Below are 27380 nucleotides of genomic sequence, written 5' to 3'. Positions count from 1 at the left end.
GAGAAAAAAAGCTAACATTTTCTGGGGAAAATGTTCTAAGTCAATTTGCCATCAGCAGAGCTTTACTTGAAACAGAACATGAAATAGTAGGGAGCTCATTCATGATTTTCTCTTAAGCTGATTGTTGTGTGCAAAGTCCTGCCAATAGTCTGGATCAATGAATATTCATCCCTTGTTTGTGTGCTACATTTCTCGTGATGGATTATTGTGAAAAGCATGTATTTTTGGGGAAGGAGTGTGAAATTTCATATAAAGATCTTGTTATTATCTTATTGAAACAGGCTCAAGGAGCAGTATGGCCTTTTCCAATCTACTTTGTTCATACGTTTTTGTCAAGCCTATCTTAAACTCTTTCGTAGAACTATCCACTCAGGCTCAATGTACTACTTTTTTGCCAAAGCCTTGCATTCTTTTCTTCTCTAATTATCATGATTGAATCTACATATACCATCATTTTAGATATTTTTTAGGTCACCAACAAGGTAACATATCATTTACAAAAGTTAAAATCTAAAAAATTTTATATTTTAACTAATTTTGCTTTCACAGTGCTAGCTTTTTAAAAGTTCATTTCGCAGTATGCGTATGTTGTGGCTCAGTCAACATTTATTGTCAATCCTAAACAGCACTTGATTGGGAGGTGCAGTTGAAGTAGCTTAGGCAGTGCATTTTGGACCTTGCACACACTACAGCCATGATGCGATGGTGGTGGAGGGACTGAATGTTTAGGATTGTAAGTAGAGTGCCAGTCACACAGGCTGCTTTGTCTTGGATGACTGAACTTCTTGAGTATTATTGAGGCTGCACTTATCCAAGCATTCCTTCATTCTGTTGACTTTGTTACAGACTAGGTTACTATTGGTGAACTACTCTGTGTGTGTGTGTGTGTGTGTGTGTGTGTGTGTGTGTGTGTGTGTGTGTGTGTGTGTGTGTGTGTGTGTGGCATGCTTACATCAACAGAAGATAAGGACTAATGACGTTTTTGAAGCAGTCAGTCAGAATCAGTCGGAGGAGAGAGAGAGAGGGGGGGAGACCAGCCTGCTAGTCTCTATCGATGGATGAGAAACAATAACTGTGCCTGTCACTATAATCCACGTATGGATTTTTGGAGTAATCCGATGGAGTCCACTTTTTCGTTAACCTGTAGAAGGATACAGGTATTTGTGTGGACGGCCACATCTCGGATGCCTTTCGGGGTGGCAGATACTTCAGAACAAAGCAGTGGAGTTCACTTTGTTGTTGACCTGTAGAAGGAAACAGGTATTTGTGTGGGCGGCCATGATTCGAGTGCCTTTCGGGGTGAGGCAGATGCGGTGGAATAGTCACTGCTGAGTAGACACTGAGGTGTCGTATGGGTTTCCATCATGGAACATTTGGATTCGTAATTACTCTCTATTTTCTCTCTACATCTACGTCTTATCTTCAGTCAACGGTGGTTTTGAAGAAGCCTTTGCTCATGTTTCACCTTATGGCTTGCTGAACTGAACTTTGAAAAACTATTCCTGGACTTGAGTTTGGGAGTTTGCCACACACACACTACAAGTTTAGTTTTTGGGGTTAATGTTTAAGATTTAACATCTTTACTTCTAACATTCTAATATTTTTACTTGTATTTTTCTATTATCATAAGTATTATTAATAAGGTAGTTTTTAACTGATACATGACTCAGTGTGTTTCTTTTGTTGCTGGTTTGTAACAACTTGTATATGCTTGAAAGACTTTGGGGGTTTTAGAAAGTGATTTTTTACACTGCAGGATACATGGACTCTGACGCACTCTTGTAGACACAGTTGAATTTCTGGTCAATGGCAACCAACAGGATGTTGGTAGGGAATTTGGCAATTATAATGTCATGGAATGGTTAGTGTTTAGACACTGAAGATCAGAAAATGAAAATCAAAAAGGTGCAGATTCTGAAAATCCAAAGTAAAAACAGAAAATGCTGGACACATTCAGCAAGTCAGGAAGCATCTGTTGAAAGAGAAACAAGATTAACACTTCAGGTATGAGATGCTTCGTCAGAACTGGGAAAGAGAGAATACAAGTTAGTTTTAAGTTAACAGAGAAGGTGGGAGAGAAATGGCAGGGCAAAGGGTGAGATCAAATGGTCAGTGTAACTGTTAGAGGCAGATTATCCATCTTTGTTTGTGTTATGTATTGCTAATAGCAGGGTTGTGGGACATGCACAGCAAGTCAAGATGTTCTGAGGCCATCAGAGGGAGAAAAACTAAGCCTAAATCACAGACTGCCATTTCTAAGTACAAACAGGAAGAAAAAGCTCGTCTTAAATTGGAGGATTCAATATTGAGTCTTGACAGCTGCAATATGCCCAGGTGAAAAATGAGGTGTTGTTCTTCGAACTAGTATTGGGCCTCATTATATCAGTGCAGGAGGTGAATAGACCAGAGTGGGAATGGTATGGAGAATTAAAAAAGCAGGAAGCCAGAAGCTCAGGGTTGTACATGCTTTCTGTCTGAAGGAGCAAACTGAAGAAATCTCTTTCGATAAGGAAGATTGCTAGAAGTCAGAATGGTGATTGGTTTGTTCTTATTCTTGGCTGCTAGTTCTTGATTAACACGAGGATAGCTGGTAATTGGTATAAGAATTAGAGGAAAGTTTAGAAAAAAAATATTCAACTTAAAGAGGGTTGAAATTCTGCAAAATTTCCCTTCATATTTAAAAAGCGTTTGGACATATACTGGAATGCTGAAATCTACAAAGTGGAGAGTTGGTAAATGAATTAGTCCAAGCACTTCTTTTTGGCCGGGAAGGACATAAATGAATTTTTCTGATTCTGTAACTGTGTAAACTGAGGATAAGATATTGTGGAGTAAAGAGAAAAATAAGTTTCTATAACTTGATGCTCCCTTTGTGTTCTCCTCTTTGGAATTACAGGATCATGAAACACATCCCCATCTACCTACCTACACACACACACACACACACACACACACACACACACTTCGATGATACAATAAAAGAGTCTCTATAAACTATACAAAATAGCAATATTTAATGAATTAGTCTGTTTCTCACTGCAGGGTAACAAGGGTGAACGAGGACTCCAAGGAATTAAGGGACAACGTGGCAGTAAGGTAATAAATCATAATTATATAACTTATTATGATACATGTTGCCATTCTCTTTTTTTGGTCCATTCCAAACTGAACTCTGATTAACTTTTTAGAGAAACTTGTTTCTGAAAATTAAACAAGCAAGGTCAATCTTAATATATTTCTTTAAAGTGATAGAAGACTACTATTGTAAACAAAGATAATATTTAAGGTATTTATCTGTATGATGTGAACACAGCAGGTAAATACAAAACCTGAAACAGTTTGTTTACAGGATAACTAGACTGGCTGAATGCAGCAGTGCTGGTACATACCATCTTGATATCTTTCTGTTGCATTTCTATGTCAGTTTATTCCTTTCGTAAATTTCCTTATAAAAGAAATAAGCTGTGAGTGGTGGTGCAAAGGTTAAGTTATTAGACTAGTAACCCAGAAGCCAGGACAAAAAAAATCCAAAGATATGAGTTCCAAACTCACTTTGGCAGTTATGGAATTTAAATTCAGTTAATAACCTGGAACTTAAAAAGAAACCCATCTGAGTAATGATGATGTTGAAATTGCAAGGTTGTTGTAAAAACCAATCTAGTTCAAACAATGCTCTTCAGGGAGAAACTATGCCATCCTCACCCACCTGGTCTGGCCTTTATGTGACACCAGACCCACAGAAATGTAATTGACACTTTAGGTTCTGGTGTCTAGATTGGGAGAACAGTCACACAGACCAGTCAAGCAGCAACCTGATAGAATTATGCCCTACAGACACCTCACCAGACCTTTCCATCACATTCTCCGGGTATGTCCAGTCCCACGGCAGGACAGACTTATCATAGGTGGTGGTATGGTGGTATACAGGTAGGACAAAGTAGTCCTGCGAGTGCTCAATATTGACTTCATACTCCATGAAGACTCATGGCATCATGTCAGACATGGGCCAGGAAACCTTCTGATTACAACCAGCTGTCCTCTCTCAGCTGATGAATCAATGCTCTTCCATGTCTAACAACACTTGGTAGAAGTATTGCAAGTAGAAAAAGTAGACAGAAGGTTTTCTTGATACGGTATTTTAGTCATTTCCAAAATTCTCTTGTTAGTAACACCACTGGCCAAATCCTGAAAGGCATAGCAGAGTCTGCAGTAGGTAGTAAACCAATGCAAGGGATAAGCCTATTCTACCTTGCCCTCCCCAGTCTCTCTGTTATAGCTACATCGATCCATGGCAGCATACATAGAAGTAACCTCCACCGAGGGCACTGTATTGCATTATTTATAATACTGCCAAATGGAATATAATCAGAACAGATCTGGTAGCACACGATAGATCATACCTGAGGTGTTGTGGACTAACAGCAGCAGCAGAAGTGTACACCACCACAACCTGTATCCTTCACTCTTCTGTCACAGTCAAGTCAAAGAGTTAACCCTGCATCACTGAGAAGAGCAGGGGGAAGAGGGAAGTGAGCATGCCAGGATCAACATCAGGCTTACCTAAAAATATGGTACCAATCCAATGAATAAGCAATGAAGGACTACATAAATAGCTTGATTACAAGAGAAAATCAGAGGCCAGGTATCCTGGGCGAGTGACTCAGCTCATGACACCCCAAAGCCATTCCACCAACTACAAGGAGGGAAGGAATGTTCTCCACTTGCTTAAATGAGTACAACATCAACAGTCAAGAGACTCAACACCATCCAAGTCAAAGTAGCTGACTAGTTTGAAAGCCCATCCACCAGTGCACCATTACTGCAATGTGCATAATCTGCAAAAAGTACTGAAGTTGCAAATGTTGGCTACTCTGCTAGCATCTCTAAACTCCCAACCTCTACCACCAAGGAGGACAAGGACAAAGACTGCAAGTGTTGGCATTCCCTTGCATAGGAACACCAATACCTCAATTTTTCCCTATAGTTTGTCCATCATCCTAACTTGAAAGTATATAACTGTTTCTACTTCCCAGCTAGGTTTAAATCCTGGCATTTCCTCCACAATAGCTTTGTGAGAAGTACCTTCAACCAAAGGACTGTTGTGGTTCAAGGAGATAAACACCACTACCTTCTCAAGATCATTTAGAGATGAACAATAAATGCTGGCCTAGCTAGTAACTTCCACATCCAAAAAATTTAATAAATGTACAAAGTGTGAATTGTCATGCTGAAATTACACCTTTTAGCCAATGAAAACAGTGTTATCTTGTCCCATTATAATAACACTCTCTTACTGCTGGTTATGATATGATCTTTTCACACTGTTATCATACCCTCATCCTTTGCAGCCAGACTTACTACTGTAATTGGAATTGGTTTATTATTGTCACTTGAACCAAGGTACAGTGAAAAACTTGTCTTGCATACTGTTCGTACAGATCAATTTATTACGCCGTGCATTGAGGTAGTACAGGGTAAAAACAATAACAGGATATAGAGTAAAGTGTCACAGCTAAGACAAGAAGTGCAGTGCAGGTAGACAATAAGGTGCAAGGTCATAACAAGGTAGATTGTGAGGTCAAGAGTCCATCTCATTGTATAAGGGAACCATTCAATAGTCTTATCACAGTGGGATAGAAGCTGTCCTTGAGCCTGGTGGTATGTGCCCTCAGGCTCCTGTATCTTCTGCCTGATGGGAGAGGGGAGAAGAGATAATAACCCAGGTGGGTGGAGTCTTTGATTATGTTGGCTGCTTTACCGAGGCAGGGAGAAGTATAGACAGAGTCCATAGAGGGGAGGCTGGTTTCCGTGATGTGCTGAGCTGTGTCCACAACTCTCTGCAGTTTCTTGCGGTCCCAGGTAGAGTAGTTGCCAAAATTACACCCTCCAGATATTGTTGAAACTGCAGTGGTTCAGTTTTGGCCCTCCCAGCTCTTTGATGATGAAATGATGTCTTCTTTTTATATTTCATAGGGTTGGATGGGAGAACCAGGTTTACCAGGTCAACCAGGACCTTCTGGAATGCCTGGGATGAGAGGAATAAAGGTATTGTGTTTCTCTTCTGTTCTTGATCTTTTTTTTATAATCCTATCTTAAAAAGAGCATAAGAAATAGAATCTTCCCCAGCTTCATTAAGATTATTGCAGATCCTTTGCTTCAGCACTGTTTTCCTGTACTAAGTCCAAATCAATCGATTCCCTTAATATTCAAAGACGTGTTGATTTCAGTCATGAGTATACTCGACAACTAAACCTCTAGTGTCTTCTTGGGTTGAAAATTCCAAAGACTCACTACCTCCTGGGTGAAAAAAATATTCTAGCCTCAGTCCCGAATGGCTGACACTGTATTTTGAAACTGTGACATTTCATTCTAGACACCCATGCCAGAAGATACATTGTCTGTGCATCTGTCTTATCAAGCCTTGAAAAACTTTTGTAAATTTCATTGAGATCACCTCCCATTCTTTTAAACACCGGGGAGTATATAGATTAAGCTTTTCACATAAGATGAAACCCTTCATCCCAGAAATCATTCTAATGAACCTTTATTGCATCCTCTGTATTGCAAATATTTCCTTCCTTAGCAAGGGAAACCAGTTCTGTACACAATATTCCCAGTGTGGTCTCATCAGAGCCTTGTATAATTTCAATAAGATGTCTTTACTCTTGAATAACACAAAAAGTGCGGCAGGAACTCAGCAGGTCACATGTAAATCCATCAGTGTTACTTATTGCTTCTGGTACTTCCGTTGTGGACTCTTCTACGTTGGTGAGACCAGACGCAGATTGGGGGACCACTTTGTCAGGCACCTTTGCTCCTTCTGCCATGCCAGTTGGGGTCTCCTGGTGACTAGCCATTTCAATTCCACTTCCCATTCCCACACTGACATGTCTGTCCACAGCCTCCTCCACTGCCAGGTAACAGCCAAATGAAAATTAGAGGAACAGCACCTCATATTTCCGCCTAGGCCGTCTCCAGTCTGGTGGCCTGAACATCGAATTCTCAAACTTCCAGTAACTGCTCCCCCTCTGTCCCTTTTCCCCTATTTTTTCTTTTTACTCTCTCCAACTGGCCCCCATCACCCTATATATTTTCCCTCCCCCGCCCTCTCCTCCTCCATCTGCCTATCACACACACACACACTTCTTCCAACAGTTCCCCTCCCCACCTCCTTCCCTTTATTTCATGCCCCACCATCCTCTCCTATCATATTCCATCATCTTTAGCCCTTTGTCACTTCCACCTATCACCTCCCAGCTTCTGACATCATTCCTGCCCTCATCTGCCTATCACACACTCATCTGGATCTACCTGTCAACTGCCAACTCTTACCCTCCACCTTTTTATACTGGCTATCTCTCTTTTTTTCCAGTCCAGTTGAAGGGTCTTGACCTGAAAGATTGATTGTCCATTTCCCTCCATAGATGCTGCCTGATTGGCTGAGTTCCTCCAGTGCTTTTTGTGTTGCTCCAGATTCTAGCATCTGCAGATCTGCAGTCTCTTATGTCTCCTCTTTGCTTTTGAACTCAATTTCTCTTGCACTATACCATTTGGCTTCCTAATTGCTTGCTGTGTACAAGAACATCCAGGTCTCGCCAAACCCCAACACCTTCCAGTCTCTCAGCATTTAAAAAGTACTCTGCTTTTTCATATTTTTTTCTATCAGATTCACATTTTTTCTACATTACATTCAAATTGCCATGTCTTTGTCCATATCCCCAGAATCCTCTCTGCAATATCCTCACAGGCCACACTAGAACTCAGCTGTGTGTAATCAGCAATCTTAGATGTATCATACGTAGTCCCCATCAAAATCGTTGATACAAATTGTGAGCAGCTGGAGCCACAGCACTGATCACTGCAGCACCCACTTACAATAGCCTCCCAACCTGAAAATGATCCATTTATTCCTAGTCTCTGCTTTCTCCCCATTAATCAATCTGAATCCATTCAATATATTGCCTCCAAACTCATGTGCTCTAATTCTGTGTAATAATCTCTTGTGACACCTTATGGAAGGCCACCTGAATGTACACATAGCCCGTATCCACTGTTATTATCCTGTGCTATTCTGTTGGTTCCAGCCCAAAAACCACTTCTATCCAACCTGATTTCCACTTCATAAATCTGTTCACTGCTATTATTTTCTAATTGCCTTGTTGCTAACCTTAATAGCTTCTAACAATTTCCCCACTACGGATTTTATTTAAGATATTTATTTATTAATTTATTAGTCACATGTACATCGAAACACGCAGTGAAATACATCTTTTTGTGTTGCTGGGGGCAGCCCGCAAGAGTCGCCACTCTTCCGGCGCCAACATAGCATGCCCACAGCTCCTAACTTGTACATCTTAGGAATGTGGGAGGAAACCAGATCACCCAGAGGAAACCCATGCAGACGCAGGGAGAACGTACAAACTCCTTACAGGCAGCAGCGGGAATTGAACCCAGGTTGCTGGCGCTGTAATAGCATTACGCTAATCACTATGCTACTGTGCTGCCTGTTACCGATGTGAGGTAACTGGTCTGTAATTCCCTATTTTCTGCCTCCCTCCTTTCTTCAATAGTGGGATTATATTGTAAACTTCAAATCTAGAACATTCTAATGTTCTAGAATCAATGAAATTGTGAAACAACTGCAAAGCTACTTCTTTCAAAACCTTGGGATGCAGTTCATTAACCTCTGAGAATTTATTGGCTTTCAGCCCCATTAATTTCTCCAATACTATTTATTTACTAATGTTGATTTATTTCAGCTTCTCATGCACTTTAGACTTGTTATTCTCTGCTATTTCCTAGATTTTTTGTATGTTTTTCATGAATCCAGACAAAAAAAATGAAAACAAAAGCAGAAAATACTGGAAATGGTCAGCAGGTCAGGCCACTTCTGTGGGAAGTGAAAGAGTCAATGTTTTCAGGTCAGAAACCGTAGTCAGACTGAAGGGTCACCTACTGAAACGTTGATTTGTTTCATTTCCCACAGATGTGGCCTGATCTACTAAGTAATTTCCAGCATTTTTTGATTTGTTTTAGATTGCCAGCATCTACAGTGTTTTTTGATTTTCAAAGGTTCCTGCTATTAGTGTCTGCCTATACTACTTAGAGGAATGCATGTATAGACTAACTTGACTTTCCTATAATGCTCTTCCTGCATGAGTACACCCATAGTTGGAACTCCGACATCAATTAATGACTGATTGAACCTGCACTGAAGTGAATGCCTTAAGGAACAAACTAATAGAACATTTTACAAGAACTGTAGTTTAAAACTACTGTAAGATATTTCACATTACATTAAATTACAGTGGCAACATTCATCTAAGATCCAAATAACTGCACAATTTTAATATATTTTTTCCATTACTCTCCCATGGGCACTGACTCATGCTGACTCACTTTCCACAATTTCCGACTGTCCATTGAGATGTTGAGTATCAACAGACATTCATCTAATCCAAGCATTGCATTCCAGCTGGTTTGTCCAAATAAATGAGGACTTTTCATACAGAATTTTTAAGTGGGTGGACACTGAGCTGTGGTCAAGAGTGGAAACCCAAGCAAATGTATTTCCATTCTTAGCTTGAATTAAATTTTGCTGTTGCCTCCCTCAGTGAAGTCATTTAGCTTGGGAACATTTTGAACTTGAGAGCCTTTAAATCATTACCGGACAAGACTGTATTCTTACATCAGAGCTATGTGAGGAGTCTCAATTATTTTTGTATTTTTGTTAACATTTATGGGGTTAATAGATAGGAGATCCTCTGATTGAGAGATTCGATAAAATTTTAAACAATTTAAAATTGCTATTCAGGTAAGATTACTAGCGTGTGAACACTCTCATGGAATCATATTTTATACTGATAGCATTTTGATTTTTCATGTTTTTATTAGCAGGAATGATTGAATGCCAACATATCACAAGTTAACTACAGAAAACTTGACAATATATTTTAGTTTTGCACTGGTTGCTTGTGAGTAGAACAGTTTGAACTCCAGATAGGTGTGTGGGCTTACTGCAGCAATGCAATACTTATAGATATATAAGTAAAAAGAAAGATGTCCCCAAAGCATTTTATATCCAGTGAAGTATTTTTGAAGTGTAATCAAGTTTATAAAGGGCAGACAGTTTGCATTCAGGTGATGCATGTTCCAACTGACCTCCCAAAATTGATTGATGGATACTTGCACTCAGCTTCTCCCTAAGAGCTGGCTGGTAGATCTTCCACTGACCTTCTTCCCAAGAATGGACCAGTGAATACATCCACTGATCTTCTTCTCAAGAGAACACCATTTGTCATCTGCTTTGTACTTTCTGTATCATTGCAGCTGAGACCAAGCATTTAATAGAGCTGACAGACCAATCTGGGTTCTGTCATTTAGTTGCTACCTGAATTGTAGTCAAAAAAAGGCTAGTCTGCACTTAGCTCCTAAGGATTGTTCCATTATTCTTTAACCCTGATAGACAAAAGAAATGGTGAGCAACATGTAGTCAGGTTCAAGCAAATGTTTTGCAAGCCTCCCCGAGAAAATTTTTAATAATACTTTGTATCTCTACAATTTTTCCTGTATTTTCCAAAATTATGTTTAAAATTTGTATTATGGAAAATTACAGTCACAATATGGAGCTGAGATGCATTACCTCCAACATTTTTAAAATTAAACTTTTAAAATTAAATTTTCATTGCCAAAATTGTTGTTTGGCGTACTGTAGAGGACCTAAATCCCAAGATGGTAATCTTTTCATTCCATGTTAAGAAAATGATGACTTTTCATACTCTGATTTGTTATGGAGTAGGTAATGGCATTTCACTCAGCAATCATTATTTAATTCATTGTCTTAAGTACACTGAACAATATTTAGCCATTTCTATGTTCCTGTGTGCAGCCCAATAATGAGAAAATACTGATTTAGGGAGATCACCCTATTCACAGAAAATAATTGCTGGGAATATTTCAAAATGTTAAGTGCTTATGAAATAAAAGCATATAAACAACCTGCAAAAATTAAATACTCCTGATGTTTAAGATTGTCAGAAATAAGGTCTTGCAACTGCACATTTCTGCTGGAAGCCTTTGTTTGAATTGGCTCAGTGTGAAGATGTAGGATGGATGTACAATGTATATTTGATAATATTTTGTAAAATAAGTACAGACTAACTGTGTGGCTAATTCAAAACAAGAACAGAAAATAATGGAAGCAGGTCAAGCAGCATCTTTGGAAGGAGAAACAGTTAATATTGCAGGTCACTGACCTTCCAGAACTAGGAACATAGTAAAGGATACATAGACTCAACTTCCATGAACCTAAAGTAACCTAACATTTTGTCTTTTAAACAAATAATTTTCCAATTGGGTTCTTTTTTTCACATGGCTGACTTGGAGCAACACTTCAAAATCTTGTTTGACTAGTTAACCAATCTAGTGTTTGAGAAAGGGACTGCGTTTCTGTAACATCCCTTTCAAATTTGGAGGCTAGGGTGCTGTTATATGATCCATAATTTAAGCAGAGTTCTCACAGTGACATTCTGCAGAACTTCTAATACACCATTCGTGCAAGAATTGTGATCACAATGTCTTGCCCTGTTAAGATCCTGATTTATTGCTTTCAAAATAATATGCAGAAAATCAGAACCAGGAGGCTTTAATGTTGGTCAGAGATTAGTTGTAGTGGTTTCATTCCATTTTTTCCTTCAAACCGCTGCACTGTCATGCCCTGCGAGGTCTTTTGTCAATCACCTTCATTCAATGTCCCTTAGATCTTGACCCCTCCATGAAAACGAACAATTCCTCTCTTTGTCAATCCTTCGCTGTTTCAAGCACAACCTCAGCTTCATGAGTCCATTCACATTACTGAAATTTCTCATTCCACAAGCTTTCCAGGAGACCAAGTGGTGAACTGGGAAATTCAATAAATATATATGGGTTGAGAAAGTCTGAGTTGTCATTCATGCTGAAAATCTCTGTATGTAGCTTTCTTACAGTTAATGTAGAAATTCCCAACCTGGGGTTCATAACCCTTTCTGGGAGAGGTGCTCGAAAGATTATAGGGACCTCACAAGCTTTAATAATATTGAGGTAATTTAATTAGAAAGTTCACAAAGAAAATATGCAGCTGCTAGCAGTCCCCAGGAATCCCTGGAATAACCTAACTCCCATCAGTCATGACATCATTAAGCATTTATGGGCTGAGCATTTTTAGTTACCAAGTATGAGCAAGTAGGGCTTTCATCCAAAGAAATTGTGAATCACTGGTCTTGAGAAGTAACATGGGGCAGCTTTGGTAATGATTGAAGTGTTATAGCTTTCAAGGTTCTGATGTTAGCATGCATTTAAGAGTTTAGCAGGACATGCACATGTTTGGAAAGTGCCCCAGCAGCTCATACTGGTGCACAGTAATCAACCATTGAAAAGACCAATGCTATAAGCAAGGTATGGATTACTTCTACAATGGCACTCCAATGTGTTCCAGTAATATTTCACAGCACAATTTTTCAGAGTCAAAGTAACATTTTAGGTAGGTTTGAAGTTAGATCATATACTTGATCCATGATTTATTTGAATTGGCTGCAACTTCCATTTTCAGAACTATTTTGCCAATAATTACATGTCCAACATCACTGTGTCCTTGCAATCCAATGATGTAATGCACTGTCATACCTTATTTTTGCCCATCTCCAGAGCCTGTCTATTTTGATACATGAATTAATAAAGCAACAATGGTGGTTCAAGCACTGTTCAGAATCAGGTTTATTATCACTGATACATGTTGTGAAGTTTGTTGTTTTGCAACAACAGTACAATGCAAGACATAAGTTACGAAAATAAATAAACAGTGCAAAAGAGGAGTAATGAGTTAATGTTCACAGGTTCATGGACTGTTCAGAAATCTGATGGCAGAGGGGAAGAAGCTTTTCCTGAAATGTTGAGTGTGGGTCTTCAGGCTCCTGTGCCTCCTCCCCGATGGTAGTAACGTGAAGAGGGCATGTCCCGGGTGATGATGGTCCTTAATGATGGATGCCACCTTCTTGAGGCACCGCCTCTTGAAGATGCCCTCAATGGCGGGGAGGGTTGTGCCCGTGATGGAGCTGGCTGAGTCTACAACCCTCTGCAGACAACCCTCTGCAGCTTCTTTTGGTCCTGCACATTGGAGCCTCCATACCAGGCAGTGATGCAACCAGTCAGAATGCTCTCCACTGTACATCTATAGAAATTTGCAAGAGTCTTTGGTGACATATCAAATCTCCTCAAACTCCTAATGAAGTAGAGCCACTGGTGTGCCTTCTTTGTGATTGCATCAATATTGTGGGCCCAAGATAGATCCTCTGAAATATCGACACCCAGGAACTTGAAGCTGCTCACCCTTTCCATCACTGACCCCTCAATGAAGACTGGTGTGTATTCTCCCAGTTTCCCCTTTCTGAAGTCCAAAATCAATTCCTTGGTCTTGCTGACGTTGAGTGCGAGGCTGTTGTTGCAACACCACTCAACCAGACAATCTATCTCACTCCTGTATGCCTCATCACCATCTGAGATTCTGCCAACAACAATGGTGTCATTGGCAAGTTTATAGATAGCATTTGAATTGTGCCTAGCCACACAGGAGTGTAGAGAGAGTAGAGTACTGAGCTAAGCACGCATCCTTGAGGTGCGCCTGTGTTGATTGTAAGCGATGAGGAGGTCTGCGCTGACTGGTGTCCCAATAAGGAAGTCAAGGATCCAGTTGCAAAGGGAGGTACAGAGGTCCAGGTTTTGAAGCTGTTGAAAGGAACACGTAAATGTATTTTTCAAATGCTGTCTCTTCCTCCAGCCTTTATATTGAAAGGCTCCAAAATCGTTGAAGCATTTGCTTTTGCCAATTCACCCACAAAGATAGCTGACTTTTAAATGCAGCCTTTAAATGCAGATACTTTATTCATTGAATTAATCTGATATGGAATTCATTACCTTTAGTCCTGATGCAGTGTCTTGACCCGAAACACTGACTATCCCTCTACCTTCACGGATGCTACCTGACCTGCTGCATTCCTCCAGCAGTTTCTTTTTTGGTCCAGATTTCTTGTACCTTCATTACTTTTGTTTTGGGATTAGAGGTGCTGCCAGTTACTCACATTGCAAGTTTCAAATGGAAACAAATCTTTAAACTAAATTTTATCAATTTGGTGCTGGATCAAATATATAATGTAGAGATGAGCCAAGTAAATGATTCATTCATTTATCCAATATAATTTGAGTTTGCATTAACTCAAACAACTACATTACAAAAAACTCATGTATATATTTTAAGAATTACTTGGTGAGAATGTCGTTGCAGGCTCATTTATTGAGACTGGTAGCTTTGAAACTATCAATTTTGATTAAATTCTTTACAAATGTTTTTTGGAAAAACATTGGTATGGGACAATGCTGAGAGGTAAACGGTACTTGTAGGTTAAGGCTGATGTGCAGCAGTGCTGAGTTACTTTGAGGAGCCATCACAGATTTGCTCTTGAAGCATGAACAGAAGCAATATAAACTGGAGGGATCCTTTGCATGCATCTTCATTTTTGAGGGTCATCAAAAAATGCTGTGTCAATGAAGTCAAAACCATCTTTGGAAAGATAGTTTCTGCATGGTGAAATCCACTAGAATTTAAATGAGAATTCTCCCTACCTCGATAACCCATAGCCATGGCCTCTTGTCAAATAAGTATGACGAGCTGCACTGGTCTTTAGTCCCACAGTCATACTTGTGTCTGAGGAGGCCAGGGACCCATGGAGTGTGGTCCTCACAAGAAATAGTGTAATAGAAAGTTTTTGATCACGTGTGTATAGAGACCTTTTCTTCTACACTGCTACAAATCTTTTCTTATGACACCTCCTACGACCTGTGCTGATCTTCCTATAGAGTCTTTTCATCCTCTTCCTTCTGCAAATCTTCCTGTTCCCCTATTTTCTGGAGGCTTTCAAGAAAGGGCTTTATTATGTAGTGGAGCATACAGTGGATGATGTGAAGTATGAAAGCCTGTCTGGTGAATAGCAGAGTTCACCCCCAGAGTGGTGCAGATGGTAGAATCTCATCTTGAGGAGGAAAACAACAACATATACTAAGTTCCTTGTGGGTCATTGTATTAGAGCGTAGAGAATGTTAGAGGATGGATAGGCATTAGAAATCAAGGACACAGAAAATAGACCTTTTTCCACAACATGCATACCTCAAGACAGAGGTGACTCTGAAATTTGTTAGGCAAAGTAGACTGCCTAAGAAAGAATGAGTCATGCAAGTTCCCTGAGTGCCAGGCATCGACCATCAGAATATTTGTAATGACCAATCCTGAGTTGAACATTATGAAGTAATGACCCTTGTAATTCATGAAGTGCTCTGGATTCTGAAGAGGATGTTTCATACCTTTAGTTATGCGAGAAGTAAATCTTTTTCACTAAAAATTCATTTTATTTCTTTCAGGGTTCCAAAGGAAATGCTGGTGTCCAGGGAAACCAGGTAAATGCCAAATTCTCTTGATAATTACAAATCAATTAATCCTAACAATTCTAACTCCATAAAATAATTAAAATTGCAGAGTGCATTCTATAATTCCAGTATGAATACTGAATAAAAGAACCAAGAAGTAAACTTTATACTAATTATTATTCCAGTTTCTTATTGGATCATTCATTAAAATGTTTGAACTTGAAGCTGTCATGTTAGAACATAGAACAGTACAGCACCAAAGCAGGCCCTTTGGCCCACAATGTCTACGCTGAACATGATGCCCAATTAAATTATTTCTCTTCTGCCTGTATATGATCCATATCCCTCCATTCCCTGCACATTCATGTGTCTAAAAGCCTCTTAAACATCACTATCATATCTGCTTCCACCAATCCCCTGGCAGCCTGTTCCAGGCACCTACCAGTCTCTGTGTAAAAGACTTCTGTCAGGTCTCCCCTCAGCCTCCAACGATCCCAAGTTTGTCCAATCTCTCCTTGTAGCTCATACACTTTAATCCAGGCAGCATCCTGGTAAATCTCTTCTATGCCCTTTCCAAAGCCTGCACATCCTTCCTGTAATGTGGCGACCAGAATTGCAAACAATATTGATGAAAGTGATCAAGAATGTAGCCATTTGTACTATGTCTGTGAATACGGTTGGAATTTATATAATGCCATACAAGTACAAAATCTATATATTAGTGTTGTGTGATAGGGAATGAATAGTTTTAATGTGGATTTTTATTTAACAAAAATATTTTGCTCAGACATATTTTATTAAATGCATTTTAATGGAAAACCTTAAAACAGACAAAATTTTTGTCATGCTACCAGCTTTACAAAATTCAGTCATTTTATCATTGTTGATTACCAGATTGTTTCGCAAGCTATGATTAAGAATTAGAACAGTCAAATTACTGTTCATTCAACAAAAATGATTAAAGTATGTAAAGCGGGTATTAAAAGAAAACAAAGTAAAGGAAAAAGCATTACTACACGGTCATTTATATCTTAGGCCTTCATAGCCAATAAATTGAATCAAATTCTGATGGCTTTCAATCCAGCCATCCTGATTTTTGTAAAAAAAAAAAAATTTTTAAGTTGTAAATCTGAAAATCTGAACTGGAAAATCTGAAGTAAAAACAGAAAGTGCTGGAAACATTCAGCAGGTCAGACAGCATCTGTGGAAAAGGAGAGTTAACATTTCAGGTGGAATTTCAGGTCAGCATTTAAGTAAGACCCACCTATGTGCAGACTCTATGTGGAGTCCAGCAGCAGAGCTCAGAATTGCAGGGTTCCTCCATATTATGGTGAAAAATCCAGTAATATGCAAACTTAGACCTGGAATAGGATTGGCACTCATATTCATATGAATGAATGGTGATTTTCTGCTTGCATATTAGGGTAGGTAAGTGACTTGTTAATTTAGTTTTGATTGATTTTTGATTTGGATTGAAGAGGAGTTTTAGCAGTATGGATGGAAAGTTAGCAAAGTGATAGAAGCAAGTAGTAGTAAAAGGTTGTTTTTCAGACTCAAGGGAAATGTACCCAGGGATCGCTACTCGGGTGACAGCTTTGCTTAAGATATATTGATGACTTGGAATTGGGGACACAGGGCTGAATTTCCAAATTTGCAGGTGATGCAAAAATTGGAAGGGCAGTGAACTGCGATGAGGAGTGTAAAAGATTTCAAGCAAGTGCAGATATAGGTATGAAATGGACAGATAGGTGGCAGATGAAATTTAAGGCTGAGAAATGTAACATGTTACATTTTGGTAAAATGAATGAAAAAAAGCAAAATAAACTAGAGGACACAATTCTAAAAGTAATACAAAAACACAGAGATCATGGGTATTTGTACATAGTTCATTGAAAGTGGCAGAGTGATTGAGAAAGTGGTTAAAAAAAGCATATTGTTCCTGGGCTTTATAAATATAGACATAGAACAAAGAAGTCATTATGAGCCTTTATAAAACACTAGTTTTCCACAATGGGGGTATTGCGTCTGTTTCTGGGTGTCACACTTTAGGAAAGATGTTAAGGCTTTGAAAATATTTACCTAAATGAGCCCTGGAATGAGAGACTTTAATTATGGAATGGACTAGTAAAGCTGAGGTTCTCCTTGAAACAGAGAAGGTTGTGGGAAATCTGTTAATTGCACAGGTACAGAGAGAAACTGTTCATAGTTGTCGAGGGGTCAAGAACTAGAGGACATAGAATAAAGGTGATTGACAAAAGAACAAAATGTTCCACAAGGAAAAATATAAATGGTATAATACAAATGTTGTCTTTTCCTAAGGTCAGGCTTGACCTGTCACTGGAGCAAAATGAATCAAAGCTTCACAGCAACCTAATGTTAGAAACATACCTTGGACCCTATCCTGAGCATATGTGTTTCTGTAACATCAAGTCTGAAGCACTTGTGAAATATTAGTGCATTTGGATACCATGATATGACTCATGGGCCCTGATTTTAGTTATAGTTCAGCTTTCAGTCGGAAACTTAGTTGAGGGAGTTGAAAACGAATCCAGGGTATTTTAGTTCCTGGGCCACACAATATTCTCAGCAGTGGGTTTCTGGCTTGTTGAATTGGTTGGAAGTCTGTCCACTTAGGAGAATATTTTTACAGAGTGAATCGGAGTTGCCAAGGATCTGTGGGGAAGAATCTTCCATGAATTGAATATTAGACAGTCCCCCAAGTTTTCAGAAGCCTCTCTGTTGGTGTTTGTGGAAAAGGGTAGGACAAGATGGAAACTCTTGTTTTCCAGAGTACAAAGAACATTGCCAAACTCCCTGTGGATTAGGCATAGAGAAACAATTCAGAAGTGTTCAAACAGCATTACAATGCAGTGCAATAAGTCCTTTAATTGCTTCACTGGAACAGCAGAATTGACTTCTGTCCTTTATTTATAACTCTCTTCCTAGAATCTGCAGCAGTAGACTTTCCTTTCCAGCACTATAAACTATTTCCTACCATCCATCACCACCCAGTATAAGGGCACACTCTACCATCTCTCTTTCTGATAACATATTTACTGTCACCCATTTTGTGCTGCTGCTCAAGACAAATTTCATCCCAGCTTCCCAAGTGCTCACTTCACAGTTAAAATACTTGCAAAACCTATATATTGTGTTGTGATTGGCCAATTTTCTTATGCTTCCATTGTTGAATAAAAAACTTTTCAGCCAAATAGCACCTTAATATAATATTTGAGTTTACTATTTACATAAAATATAGATCATATTTTCATTTGTCAAAGGAGCAAAATGCATCCCTAAATTATCACAATATAGCTTTTGCAACCGTTATTCAGAAGCTTTCACTATGAGCAAAAGAGACATCATAATTTTTCAAAGACTGTGTCTTTAAAATACACTAGTATTGTAGGAACTAATATTGTAAGGTTCTATTTCCAGGCAGAACATTCTTGTTCTTGGAGGTAATCCAAATACAGCTTGTACTGCAGCTGTCTAAATCCAAGAGGCAATGGAATTCACATTTGAAATCAAGTATTCACAATGACTTATAAGGACAAACTGGATTCATTGTTTGTGGATATGTTGAAGAGGCAGAATAATAAGTGCCTCCATTATTACTGTTTTTCCTATAAACTGATGTTATTTCAGTACCATTACTATTTCAGATAGGGTGGTAAAACTCTTGAAATTATTTTCCAAGCCAATTCACTAGGCACCTCTTTAACTATTCAAAGAAAACGTGTTAATATCAGGTATATCATAACACAACCAACTTAAACTATAAATGTATTATCAATAATCATTCTTTTAAGTTGTTAATCATTTATACGACTGTGGAAAAACAAATGAATGGCCAGGTGATAAAGTGGGCCTTGAACTAGACAATCTGACGGACTTTTACATCTGAATTGCTGACATGAATTTCCATTCCATAAACTTCTAAACTAGAAGTGCAAAAGAGTAAAATTTGTTGAACCATATTTATAATGTTGTAATGCAAGAAACTCAGCGCTCAGTTTGCACGCAGCAAGAAGGATAAAACTCATATTTACATATGAGTGGATGTTTCTTACATAAATATACTCCATTCATCGTGACAGGTCAATACCAATATTTATGTTCTAGAGGAGACTCCTCCCATCTGTCTTCCTCTAACCCTAACAAAATAAGTTGTAATTAATTTCATTCCTTGAGAGTGTATAGATTTTCCATAAACTCAATGTGCAACTTGCCTTATCTTATGGCAGCAGGTTCAACATTCTAACCATGCTTTGTGAATTCCCTGGTATCTTTATCTAAAATTAATGACCTTGAGTTTTGGTCCCTCTCAGGTGAAAACATTTATAGAATCATAGAATCGTACAACATGGAAATATTCATTTCCATATTCAATATAAAATATTCATATAAACAATATTCAGTCCAACTCATCTGTGCCAACCAGTGAGCACCCTTCTGTATCAACCTCGTCGCCCAGCACTTGGTCCACAGCCCTAAGCGATTTAAATGTTCATCTAGTCACTTGTTGCATGCTGCACCCAGCTTCAACCACTTTCTCAGGCAGTGCATTCCAGGTACTAACCACTCTCTAGGTGAAGAACATCCTGCTCATATTCCCTCTGAATCTCTTTCTCCTTACCCTAAGCTTACTTCCCTTGGAAGAGCGGTTTAAGTTCCTGAATGGTAGGGTGTGGTTGTTGGAAATGGAAGAGCAGACCAGGGAGTCACAAGGGGAATAGCCTCTGAAACATTGAAAGGGGATGGGAAGGTAAGTGGTGGTGGAATCTTGTTGAAGCTGAAGGAAATTACAAAGGATGATCCAATGAATGCTATCCACCTCATTCATGAGAAACATGAGGTCTTCACCAATTAAAAAATCAAAGTGCAGTTTTTTAAGTAGGCAAATACTCTTGCATGGGAAGCCCAGTCAAAAACTGCACTCTTGTGGTACCAAGGCAACCACGTGTGTCACCCATGCAGTGCCACTTTAGTGGCTAATTTTAAGGGCTGAAGAATTTCTAGCTCTAATGCTTTTAACCTCTATGCTTTTCAGTTCTATTCCTCTGAAAATGACCCCCAGTACTTTGCTTTTTGTTATGGCCTATTTATTTGTGTCACTACTTTGAGTGAATTGTGAACCAAGATTCCTTCTCTCCCACACCCCATTTCAGCATTTGTTATCTAAAGGATCTGTGGCCTCTACACTTCCTAACAAAAACATCAAATACATTTAACAAATTCTTTAGTCAGTTCCACACATATGCTGTGAACTTATTCGAGTCACCTTCTATTCTCAGTGCTAACCCTTCATTCTAATTTCATATAGTCCATAAGTTTGGCATTGTATACTTCCTGAATTCAGATTATTTTTGAAAACTATGAACAAAAGTGTTTCCAATGTCAATTCCAATTACCATCCTTTTTCAACTCTTCATTTTGTTTTTCTTTTGTGTCTGCTGTCATTTTACAATGTCTCCTGATTCCACATTTTCTGAATTTAGTCATGAATTACCTTATCAAAAACCATTAGAAAATCCAAATATAGTGGCCTAAGAATTCATCACCATATGTTAGCAGCAGTAGGTTGCATTCCCCTTCAACTGAACTTCAGAACAGAAGTGCAGTATGATGCCAGTGCTCTACAGCACGTATAGCACTATCTAGATGAATTTATAGGCAATTATATCCACAGTATTACTATTTTTTAGTGTTCATGTTACTTTCTTTAATGCTTTTACTAGGGTTCCTTTTAAATCTGAATTGACCATTATTTATTATATTTTCAACTTCTTGGTGGCTTCTGTTGCATCTTTCAGTCAAGGTTCCATTATCTTCCTATCACTGACTTTTAAGCTAACTCTTTTTCAAATACTGGAATCACATTAGATATATTTTTTATGTATATGTAATAATGCCTCTGCTGTGTTTCCTCCATTATATTTTAATGTGTATGGATGCAAATCATCTAGATCAGTGGGATTGTACTATCTAATTGGTTTAAATTTATGACTCTTCTAATCTCTTCAGGAAAAATACTGCACATTGGAATACAATCTTATCCATTTGATTCCATTTAGTAATTAGTGTGTAAACAATAAGAGAAGCAACTTGTAATTAAGCATTTTTCTTTAAATTAATGTTGCCAATTGAATTATTCACTAACAACAGATAACTATTACAGATATGGTGCATCTTAATCATTTAATCTTGTTAGATAGTGAAATAATGATTTCACCTTTCTTAAGTACAATAACCTCAATTGTTTGATACATTTACTGGCATAGCAAGTGGATAATGTTTGAAACATTTTTTTCTATTTCTTTCATAAAGGGCAATAGGGGTAAACCAGGAATGCCAGGAACACCAGGGCTACAGGTAACATCTAACTGACAATTTTCCTTTGTTAATACTTTATTTCCCTTCATAGACAACTGTTATTGGAGCTTAAGGTTTTGATCTCCCAATACCTGAGGTAATAAGTGTATTAAATAGAAATACGGTTTAAAAATCTACTTTTAGCAAGTTTAGGAATTAAAACAGAGTTCAAATTAAATAGGTTTGGCCATAATTTAACTGGCAATTATTTTCTGTGGAATAATGCTATTTTTACGTTGTAAGATAAAAAGGAGATGGAGTAATTCAGACTGGTTCAGATCTACCCTCTGGTTTCAATTTGATAGGAATTCAAATCACTCTATCTGATCACATTATTAGTGAATGACTTAATTAAAAACATGGAGCAATAATAAAGTTATATAAATTTCAGAAAACTAATCAATTATGTTTCAAATTATGTGTCACTTATAGAAATATCTTACTGAAAATACCCTGCAATTCGTATTATCTTGAAGTTTGATGTCTTAGGGTTGTTGCCACTTTGCTTTTTCACTAATCTCAGTATTGTTGGTAAATCCATTAAATAACTATTAGCCACTTATTGCGGCACATTTTTCCTTGCTCTGAAATCACTGTCCACATGTCCCTGCCTACACTATTTTTCCAGTATGGCTTAAGTTCAGTCTTCTACTTCGATCTGTCTTCAAGTAGCACAAAACTACATTGACAGGTGGTGAGGCCCCACTCTCAAGTTCAAAGAATGCTCATGACATTCACGTTTAGTACCTTTCTAAAAAAAAAGATATTGTTGAGGAAATTAAAAGTAACTTTAAAAATTACTATAAAACACAGCTGCAGACTTTCAGTTACCCTCCAGATCCCTCAGGTTCCTTTGTTCAGCAGTTTATTTGAGCATATATAAGAAAGCACCCAGATGCAGAGTTTTAGGATGACTTAAAATCACAACTCATGCAGTGATTATTATACCCCAAACATAATTACACGTGACCTCTGACCTCAAAAGGTTAATATCATAGGTGAGTACTTTCTTGACCAATCTACAATTTTTAAATTATACTTGACCAACCTAAGATTAGATTCTTGTCCGCTTACCCCTAAAAAAGTCATTCCAGTGGGCTATTTTACAGCCTGCTCATTTGGAGCAAACAGATCAATCAAATCTTTATTACATTTCTCCAGCTATATTTGACTTACTTGACATACACTTATGAGACTCGTAGTCCCTAATGACCATGGACATTGCTGAAAGGACTGCTGTAAAACCCTGTGACTTTGTTATCGTCAAGAGAACATTCCAGTAGATTGTTTGTTCTTATTTGCACTCCTAAACAAGATTAAATTTTTGCTGATCAAGTTGCAAGTTTTTTTTGACTGTAGTAAGCGCATGAAAATTGAGTTTCTATTTCTCTCAGTTTCATCTATAAATGCTCATACAATGGCAAGCCACTTCTGAATAAAGTACACTTTGACTTATCGCACATGCACACATTAGGACTGGTTCATTCATCATTCAGAGTGCCATATCTTGATGAGGTGATAAGTAGTAATAGTGCATCCTTGCTTTGTGGATACTCAGGATATCTCTTACACATTACTCATTTCAACACTGAACAGAGCATACTACTTTACAGAGAAATGGGTGAATAGCTGTTGTGTCTGAATTATTTTGGGTAATCATTCATGCTGCATAACTTTTCATTGACCTCCTGAGTGGAAGATTAATGTAACAACAAGGGACACAATTGTACAAGGGATTAGTTCACCTCTCAGTAGTTCGCAAACTTACTTCATTGCCTGGTGAAATTGGGTGCCTGTTGCAATATTACCTATGCAGAAGTATTTTGGTAAAAAAAATTAACAATCTTCATGAAATTTATGGTTTTGTAAGATATCTATAAACACCCTAATGCACCTCTTTGTGAGCACCTTCCAGCTTGACTTGGGTGGTCTACTACTACAGTGAAGTACTTCCTTGCTTGTGGCTGGCACGAGACTACTGGAAGATTGATCTCTTTCAGTATCTAGTGTATCAGATATCCACAGTAGATGCCCATAATCATCTGTTGCCTGCGATAGACCAGCTTCCAAAGCAGTATGCCAACATGCTTATTGCAGTTCAAATAGCTAGCAAGAGCATCGCCTGAAGATGGAGAGAGGAGAAATGCTAACACCCTGAAGGAAGACAGCAGTCTACCTATGCCCATTGGTGCAAAGGACTAGTCTGGTCATCTTGCCATGAAACATTCCATTCATTTGGACAGTGCCACTGCTTTATAGAGAAATGGATGAGTAGCTGCTGTGTCTGAATGATTTTGGGCAATATTTCATGCTGTGTAACTTTTCATTGACATTCTGAGTGAGAGATTCATGTAACAAGACACACAATTGTGCAAGGCAATAGTTCGTCTCTCAGTAGTTTGCAGTAAAATTGGATGGCCGATGCATCATTGTCTGTGCAAAAATATTTTGGAAAAAAATGTTAATAATCTTTTCTAAATGACCCAGAACGTCATACAAAACTTTATGCAGAAAAACATCTTGGACCACAAGAGATCAGGCAGTGGTCTGCATGAATGTCCTTGAGGCCCTGTGGACAATTCCTGTCGAATGGTTCCCCAAGTAGACTTTCAAGTGCCTCATCACCAGAACTGTGTTAATACTCCAAATATACTAATACATTTCTAGGCATTAATTCTGTCACAATGAATAGATCTTGCCCCATTTTTCCATGATAGTAATTTAATGACTTACATAATTTACAAAGCCATGCTAACTCTTATCAATCACAGCCAAATGCTGGTGGATCCTGTCCCTCAGAATACCCTCCCGTCATTTTCCCACAACTGATGTTAGGCTTACTAGCCTGTAGTTCCCTGGCTTGTCCTTGCAGCTTTGTTTAAATTTAAAATACTAGTCTTATACCCATTCTTCTATCCCTGAAATTGAATATAAAATTGCATTGTATTATGATTGCTATTACCTCAGCATGTTTTAGGATGAGGTCATTCATTCTTATAATCATTAGACAGTCGAGATCAGAGATGATTTGGTTCTGCTCTGGTTTTGTGGGTTTTCAGATAATTGATGAGGCTAATATGGGAACTGCTGTATTTCCACAGATGGGGGTCAGAGATCTTTGCAAGGCAGACAGGCGGGTAGTTTGTTAGGTGATGTTCCCTTTCTGCTATTTATGCAGGGTTTATGTGTGCTCCCAATGCATGGACTCGAAATTCTTAATATCATCTGGGAATGCTCCTTCTCCACTTTGATTAATCATAGGCCAGAGATTCCCAGGAGTCAGCTGGAATGTTGCACTTCTATATGGAGGCTTTGAGCGCATTCTTGAATTTTTTCCTCCGTCTGTATTGTTTAATCACATCTCATTTTGAATATGAGGTCTGTTCTGGAACCAACCAGAGAACCATCCAGGAAACATACTATGAATTCCTCATTCAGGCAACTTTGCTCATCTGATTTTTCCAATCCACACAGGTGAGGTCTGATCAGGGGTCTGTACAATCAACTTAAGAAGTAGAGCAGGAGAGTGACATTCAGCCTCATGTGCTTGCTCCACCATAGATCATGGCTCATCTTTTACCACAGTGCCACTTTCTTGTACAAAACTAATATCCCTTGATTCTCTTAATATTGATTCCCTCAATATCTGTCTTTGATATTTCCAGCAATTGGACCTCCACAGCTCACATGCATGGAGAATTCCCTGGATTGAAAATTTTCTTCTCATCTGAGTCCTGAATAGCCAATCCCTTATCTTGAGACTATGAACCCTGGACTTAGACACCCTAGCCAAAAGAAGTATCATTCCTCGATCTGCCCTGTCAAGCCCTGTAAGAATTTTGTATGTTTAGTGAGCCTTGATTCTTTCAAACTATAGAGAGTATCAGTCCTGACTGCTTAGAGCAATCCACCAGGAATCAATCTAGTGAATCTTTGCTCTACTCCCTCTATTGCAAGTATATTTTTGCTCTTTAGGGATACTAGATCTGTAGACAATATTGCAGATACAGTCTCACCAGGGCCCTATATAATTGGAAGGTTTCTCTACTCTTGCACAAAAATTCTCTTGCAATAAAGGCCACCTTATCCTAATTGCTTGCTGTATCTGCACTTTAAGTTCCAATGATTAATGTATAAGAACAAACCAGTCCCTCTAAATAAGTATTAGCAATTAGTGATCTATGCACACCAAATCCCTTTGATCGTACATAGCTCTCCATCTCTTATTCTTAAGAAGATATTCCAATTTATTGAAATATTCCAACAACTACCATCACATTAACTACCATCCTCCATAGTATTACTCAGTGATTCAGTCATACATTCATATTGCAGAATATTTTCAAATTATCAAAGGTAGCTACCACATTGTTGCATTTAAAATTTTCTTGGTTTTAATTCCAACTTAGAACGCTGCAGTGATAAAAAATCTGATGTCACAAGTGTACCCTCAGATGTACTGAGGGAACATAATCCTAACTGACAAAATGGTAAAGTGTCTGTTTTCATAAATAGTTTATGGATAAGGTGGATAAGTCCCCAGGGCCTGATGGCATATATCCTAGAATATTGAAAGAAGCAAGTGAGGAGATTGCTAGGGCTTTGACAAGGATCTTTGTGTTCTCACTAGCAACAGGCTAGGTCCTGGAGGATTGGAGAGTAGCAAATATTGTGTCTTTGTTCAAGAAGGAAACAGGGATAATCCAGGTAATTGTAGGCCAGTGAGCCTCATGTCAGTGATAGGGAAGCTATTGGAGAGGATACTGAGGGGTAGGACTTACGCACATTTAGAAAGGCATGGGACAGTCAGCATGGCTTTGTGCGGGGCAGGTCATGTCTTACAAATTTGATTGAGTTTTTTGAGGAGATGACAAATGTGGTTGATGAGGGTGAGGCAGTGAACGTTATCTACACGGACTTTAGTAAGGGATTTGACAAGGTCGCCCATAATAGGTTGATTCAGAAGATGAAGATGCATGGGACCCATGGTAAATTGCAAGTTTCGATTTGGAACTGACTTGCCCATAGAAGACAGAGTAGGGGGTGGAAGGCTGTTATTCTGGCTGAAGACTGTTCCACAAGGATCAGTGCTAGGACCTCTGTTGTTTGTGATATTCATCAATGATTTGGATGAAAATGGAGATGGGTAGATTAGCAAATTTGCGGATGACACCAAGATTGGTGGAGTTGTGGACAGTGTAAAGGACTATCAAAGAATAGGGTGGGATATAGATCAGTTACAGATATGGGCAGAGAAGTGGCAGATGGAGTTTAATCCGGGCAAGTGTGAGGTGTTGCATTTTTGGGAGGTCAAGTGAAAGGAGAAAGTATGCAGTTAATGGTAAGCCCCTTAATAACATTGAGGTACAGAGGGACCTTGGGGTCCAGGTCCATAGTTCACTGAGAGTGGCTATGCAAGTAAATAATGTGTTAAAGAAGGCATATGGAATGTTTGCCTTCATTAGTAGGGGTATTGAGTGTAAGAGTAAGGAAGTCATACTGCAGCTATGTAAAACTTTAGTCAGACCATACTTGGAGTATTGTGTGCAGTTCTG

The 27380-nt window shown here is 38.6% G+C and overlaps 1 protein-coding gene across 1 annotated transcript in view; it reads left to right on the top strand.

The window, feature by feature from the left end:
- Window positions 1–27380, top strand: part of LOC127575156 (collagen alpha-1(XXI) chain-like) — a 126054-nt gene that overhangs the window by 78644 nt on the left and 20030 nt on the right. The window contains exons 13-16 of the mRNA XM_052024849.1: window positions 3043–3096; window positions 5974–6045; window positions 15445–15480; window positions 21781–21825. Coding sequence (XP_051880809.1) covers window positions 3043–3096; window positions 5974–6045; window positions 15445–15480; window positions 21781–21825 — 207 coding nt within the window. The remainder of the gene's footprint in view (window positions 1–3042; window positions 3097–5973; window positions 6046–15444; window positions 15481–21780; window positions 21826–27380) is intronic.

This window comes from Pristis pectinata, chromosome 10, assembly GCF_009764475.1.
Source record: "Pristis pectinata isolate sPriPec2 chromosome 10, sPriPec2.1.pri, whole genome shotgun sequence".
NCBI classification, from domain to species: domain Eukaryota; kingdom Metazoa; phylum Chordata; class Chondrichthyes; order Rhinopristiformes; family Pristidae; genus Pristis; species Pristis pectinata.
The sequence above is the reverse complement of the archived record's forward strand: the minus strand, read 5'-3'. Positions and strand labels throughout refer to the sequence as shown.